The following is a 6,267-nucleotide window of genomic DNA, read 5'->3' as shown; positions in this document are numbered from 1 at the left end:
GGGGGTGGGGTTTCTTTCGCTCTCCTTTGATTGGCTATTCGAGAAGACTAGTGGTTTGACCCGACGGGGGCCTTGTTTTTCGGTGGATGATGATCGACTTCGCTTCCATTAACGTTGATTGAAGAAGACGAGGAAATAGCAATCGCCATACATGTTGGTAGGAAAGAAAACGACTTATACTTAACGGCAACTAACACACGGAAACAACTATCAAACCCTAATCTCTCTCTCTCTCTCTCTCTCTCAGCCATGCACCAACGCATGGGCAAAACCACCGGTCCAAGTCAACCTACTTCGCCCTTGTGCGTCCAAAAGAAAAACCTGATATATACCTCCGTGCCTCATCTTTAACCCCATGGCCTGCTCTTTTTCTCCTCTTGAAACTTCTCCGCTCTTCTCTTCTCTCTCTTGAAAGGAAGGATGAGAAAACCTTGTTGTGACAAGCAAGACACAAACAAAGGAGCATGGTCGAAGCAAGAAGACCAGAAGCTCATCGACTACATTCGCAAGCACGGCGAAGGATGTTGGCGAACTCTTCCTAAGGCTGCCGGTACGTCATTTTCTTTGGCATCACCGATGACGTTATAATTAGTTAGTACTTATGATGTTCGATAGATTTAGTGTTTTGTAGAAATGTAAGGGGAGCAAAGACTAAATGTGTGTTCATTTTCTTGTGCAATGATTAGGTCTCCTCCGTTGCGGGAAGAGTTGTAGGCTAAGATGGATAAACTATTTGCGGCCTGACCTCAAAAGAGGCAACTTTGCTGAGGATGAAGAGGATCTTATCATCAAGCTTCATGCTCTCCTAGGCAACCGGTATGGCAATATACTAGACCCTATGGATAGCTTCATATATGTTCGCTTTCTCGAATTTAAGCCTAATTAGCTCAGTGAATCACCTCATCTCATTCTATAAAATGTTTTTCCTCTGCAAGTTGCATGTTAGAAACCAGAAAATTTTCCAAAGCAGAGTAGGTGCGCTTTCAAACAAGAAACTTGCTTTTTCGTTTTTGGTCAAAACAAGAAAACGACTTTACATGCTAGGATTCACCACGTCTTACTTTCATATTGTCCATTTTTCTTGGCCACAACCTTCATCTGGAAAGTTAAATGCACATTTTTTTTTTCTAGGTAAGTCGACATATTAGCGGCATAGATAAGAAAGGCCTATGACCTTCATTTAAAGGGCATTAGAGAATTTGGCTTTGTATCAACACAACAGGAGTAAACAAGAAAAATACATAGCGATCAAGCAAACAAAAATGTGGCTGTTGAAGAAATTATGTTGCTATTATGTTAAAATTAGCATCATATAGAATCATATTAGTTGTAATATTTTCCAGTATGAAGTTATTGTTGGATAAAAGTTGTTGACCTAAGCCGTATATTTTCTTACATAGATGGTCGCTAATTGCTGGGAGATTGCCCGGACGGACAGACAATGAAGTGAAGAACTATTGGAACTCACATTTGAGGAGGAAACTAATTAACATGGGCATTGATCCTAACAATCACCGGCTCAACCAGACTCCACCTCGCCTTGAGAGCTCAAACAATGTCTCTGTTAGTGCAAATTCTTCTGGATTGAAGACTCGTCAAAGTCCGCGACCAAAATCCTGCGGTGGCGACAAAGACCAGGTTTCAGACGCTGGTAGTTGTCTGGAAGATGAGCCTAGCAGGTTGCCCGACCTGAATCTTGACCTAACAATTAGCATTCCGTCTCCTTCGCCTGCAAAGATTGAGAAAGAGCAAAAACCTTGTTCTTATAAGCATGACATGTTAAGGGACTCGGATATTGCTACATCACCCGCTTTGGTTCTCTTCAGATGACCAATTGGGCAAACCAATTAATTACTAGGCAGATTAGATTGAGCAGGCCCCTGATGAATATTTGAAAATTAGGGCAACCTAGCTGAGGTGATTCAACGACAATATATGGGATGGTGTCTCCCGATACATATCGATATCTGAGGTCTAAATCAATTAGCAAGGATTGATATGATACATCAAGCTTAAATTGATGAACTATATACAGAAGCAATGGGCTCGAGCCTGTCAAGAGTTGAATCTTATTGACCCGCTCCTGTAGAGAGTTGTTCAATATAATCTCTGGAGTGGAACGGGCTTTGATGATGTATTAGAAAAGGCTCAGGTATTAAGAGTAGATTGGTCGGAGCCTGCCAGTTGTAAATTTAATCAGCTAAATAGGAAGGTAGATTTAATTCTGTTAACATACTTGTACTCGAGATCTGCCATAGACATATATATATGTATTTATGATTGAAATGTATCATGAGCTAATACCTGAATTTATATGGCCCTTAAAGTTTCTATCTCTGAAATGCAATGCGCCTATTACATGAAAATTGCTATTGATAAAAAAGAATTCTGAACATCGATCTTGTCATGATGAACACGCCCAGAGAGAACATGTACGAGTACATGGTAAGAATTAAGCTCGCTTAAGCAGATGAAGATACTGAGCTTCGTAGTTTTTTTCCTATGTTCCTCTGAATATCCCTTCTCGAGAATATTGGCACCAACTATGGATAGGGCAAGTTGGCGGCATTATATGGACATAACCCAAGATTCCATTCAGAAAATTAATCCTTCCAACTGAATGCCTGGAGCATGTCACCTATGCAAGCTTTAATTTTGAGGTCTAACTTGAAATATTTTGAGGTAACCCTAATGGTTAATGGGTTGACTGACAGAGTCAATACCAACAACCACCAAACATTCCAACCAAAGTTTTATTCCATGGAAAACGTGATTCAAGCCCCTCTTTGTACCTCTATTGGTAGTGGCATCTCCACTAATCTAGAAAAGCGCTGTGGAGTTTCGTTTTACCAGTTTCAGTTGACCATACTATAGAAATGTATGAGAGAAATTCTTGACATTTTCCTCCTGAGTGACTAGTTCATACCTAGATCCATCTCTAGCTACCATTCTTTTGTTGCATTTGTTGAATTTCCTACTCTCCATGGTCGTTTAAAGTAGAATAAGAGAACAGAAAATGGGTGCAATGAAACGAATTATTCTTATTGGTCCAAATGTCAAGTCATGATACTCGAATATGAACTCTGAAATAGGTCACAATTTCCTTTTCAGCTGTTGAAGTTTGATATACTCCACGAGTTAGAGTTTTGACTCAAGAGAAATCAAGTCCAGATAGAGTTTGTAAACCTTTGAGCTTGAAAATTGAAGTTTGAGCAAAGGATAGTGAACTGAGCAGGCAACATAAGACAAAAAAAATCCTCCGTTTGCCACTGAAGTATTGACAAAATACAAAAAAGGGAAATATTATACTACCTGTATGCCTCCAATCCAGATAGAAGCTATTTAGCTCAAGCGTTCGCATGCTGAACTTTTACATAATCACCATCCATATTTGCATGTCTTTATGACTTGTAATAAAAAGATTATAGTTTCATAAGGACCAAAGATGAGGAACGGGAGCAAGATATGGCTTTTTACAAGGTAGAGAGAAGTATGCTTTTTTGTTTTTTCACAACCAAAACCGATCGTGTTTTCCTCCATCCCCAATACCAGCTCTTTGATTAGTGAGTTACATCACACATCAATGTGTTAAGAAGTTTGAATATTATACAACACACTCATCTAATAACTTATGTTTTGTTTGGGACAATGGGCAAGGGTTCCATTTAATTTCATCAGAACATGAGGACTTTAGTTTAAATTTTTTTAATTACCCCCTCTTCCAATTATATATTTTTCACGCTCAAGTCTACATTGACCCATACCTTTATCTAATAACTTAAGTGTCTGAAACTTGATAGTGATTCTACAAGATTTTACACTAAATTTTGTGAAGTTGGCAAATGGATGGATGGTGTCCATTTCTTATAACTTACCAGACATTTCCTCCATCGTTTCAAATAGGAACGGTGGAAATGATATCTCTATCGAAAGCTACTTATTCCAGACAAAATTAGTAAGTCAACTTCAAATACAGAAGTAATTAAACGAGTAGAGAACAGCCGAGAAATGAAAGGCTAGGGAGGAAATGCTGATGTAGCTTCAGCAAATGGTCAATTTCGCGCATGAGCTCGTATAAGGCGTGATGCTAGAGCAATGTTGACCTCCCCGCGTGAGGGTCTTAAAAATGTCTGCGCCGTATGACACGGTCTTAAAACGGGATTGAAACGGCATATGCAATCCTTACTTTTTTGTTTTCTTTTGGTTATGTTCTGTCCTTTTCCTTTGACAAACATGTATCTATTCTCATTTTCATTCATATTTATTGATATATTCTTGTTGAAACTACATATATGTTGAGCGTTGAAATTGAAAGGAACCGTAGCTAAGGAAAACTCCGTCTGTCCTGAAAAAACTACGTTGATGTTTTGTTTGAAAATATCAAATTTACTGTGTGACTGGAAAAACTCTATGACAACCTAAGACGTCTTCCCCAAAGTGCTGCCCAGAATCGGAAGAGGAGAACATAGATACTCTCGTGTATGCTTATGCATCGGCTGGGGGAAGTCTTATGTATCTCATGATTTGTATGAGAGTGGACATTGCTTTTGCAGCAAGTACGATTAGCAGATACCAAGCAAGCAAGCAACCAGGGAAGAGCACACTGGGTTGCTATTCAATGGCTTTCTAGATACTTGAAGCGTACTTAAAGTACCAGACTTATGTATCAAGGCGAGGATATGCAATTGATTGGTTATTTGGATTCTGATTATCAAGAATGGTTAGGTACTCGAGAATGGTGCAAAGTCTTGGAAAGAAACAGGAATCTGTCGCACAATCCACTACGGAAGCATAAGACGCAGATCTCAATGAGGCAGCAAAAGAAGCCGTGTATCTCAGAATGTTTCTTACTGAAATCTTGATTGGGAATTGCTTTCAAATGACCAATTACTATATTTTGGGACAACAATTCGGCTATTACAATCACAAAAGATAATTGATGCCACCGTCGTGCAAAGCATGTCGAAGCTTGTAATCAATGCATAATAGACATGATTAAGAAGATTGATATAGATGTAATTGGAGTTGCTTCAGAAGAAAACTTGGCAGATTGCTCAGCAGTGCTTTGCCTCCATCGTACCGGGCGGAATGCCTTTAGCAGCCCTTTGGAATGTTTGAAACACCTGTGCATAACATGGGATTGTGTTAGGTCAAGTATGGAACTGCAAGAACTGCATGGCCAACAAATTGACTTAATTATAAATTCATATATAAATGATGATAATGACCTTAATTTTGCATCTACCAGTTTCAGTAGTACTAAATGAACTCATAGTCCCTGATTTGACCACATCTGAGGAGATACTGTGTTGTTGCAAGTGTATATCTTAATTCTGATGCAGGCTAGAGTTACCTAGAGAAGGACTGACATTTTCTTATCGAATGCATCCACAGCATTGATGGATCAGGGATTTCGAACACATCAAATGTGAAAAAGACTCGGTCCAAGAAAGCACAATGAAACCAAAGCACATGCTTTGAAGTATTGGAGCCAGCGAACAGTTGAATTTAAAAGCTGCGATTCTCTTAACAACTCTAACAACCTTTCATTTGAAGGAACAAAACTTTAACGTGAACCTCAGGTAAGGGGTACCCAGGACAGGCATCCAATGCAGCTGTAGTCTCATCTGCACGTCGGTGGGAGCTTGCATGCTTTTAGGACACGAAACCAAACTTCCACTATGCAAACTTGGCCTTAGTTTCTCAACATCGTAACAGTTGTGCAGAGAGTAGTTAAACTTGATTGAAAATGTAGATGGCACGCACAATATCTAGATTTCATGAGAGAGAGGATGCATGCATGGATGCGTTGGGTTCTTACTCATAACTCTCACCTGCAAGTCTTCCTGTGGGAGAACAGTTGCTGTTTGGTGTAAATCGGACTTTTGTACGACCAGCAATAGAGCCTAATGCAGTACTTTCTCCTTCATGGGTGGTAGTCATTAATCGGGATGAGCAATTTCAGGTCGGTAAAGATTTTACCTAAAATTTGGAATCTACCCTATTGGAAGCGGTCCTATAGTTTTTAAAATATAGAATCTAACTTGCATATCTTGAAATCTAGAACCTACATTATCGATCGGTTTAAAGGTCTATCTAAGAATAGGCTTCTTTTATTTGTTTCATTTTTAGTTAAGCCAACTAAAAATGAACGCAACAACAAAAATCCACATTTATCAATAGCAACAATCTATAAAAGATAAGCATGTAAAATAAAGTTGACAATATAAAATTCAAAACATGTAACATAAAAAGGTACTCAATTCT

General features: G+C 39.0%; 1 protein-coding gene across 1 annotated transcript; it reads left to right on the top strand.

Annotated features, from left to right (window-relative positions):
• The first annotated feature begins 336 nt into the window (after window positions 1–336).
• LOC104433192 (MYB-like transcription factor 4) lies at window positions 337–2,326 on the top strand. Its single transcript, XM_010045868.3, has 3 exons — window positions 337–550; window positions 687–816; window positions 1,401–2,326. Exons 1-3 carry the CDS (start codon window positions 421–423, stop codon window positions 1,828–1,830), a joined length of 690 nt encoding a protein of 229 aa, XP_010044170.1. The 5' UTR covers window positions 337–420; the 3' UTR covers window positions 1,831–2,326.
• The last annotated feature ends 3,941 nt before the right edge of the window (window positions 2,327–6,267 follow it).

Source organism: Eucalyptus grandis, chromosome 2 (genome assembly GCF_016545825.1).
Source record: "Eucalyptus grandis isolate ANBG69807.140 chromosome 2, ASM1654582v1, whole genome shotgun sequence".
NCBI classification, from domain to species: domain Eukaryota; kingdom Viridiplantae; phylum Streptophyta; class Magnoliopsida; order Myrtales; family Myrtaceae; genus Eucalyptus; species Eucalyptus grandis.
This window is presented reverse-complemented; position numbering and strand designations above follow the sequence as displayed.

Bases quoted from the DNA above. Each gene is read 5' to 3' on its own strand.
- LOC104433192 (XM_010045868.3), top strand. From the start codon at position 421: ATGAGAAAACCTTGTTGTGACAAGCAAGACACAAACAAAGGAGCATGG. The intron at 551-686 runs GTACGTCATTTT...TGCAATGATTAG, and splicing joins AACTCTTCCTAAGGCTGCCG to GTCTCCTCCGTTGCGGGAAG. The intron at 817-1,400 runs GTATGGCAATAT...TTTCTTACATAG, and splicing joins CATGCTCTCCTAGGCAACCG to ATGGTCGCTAATTGCTGGGA.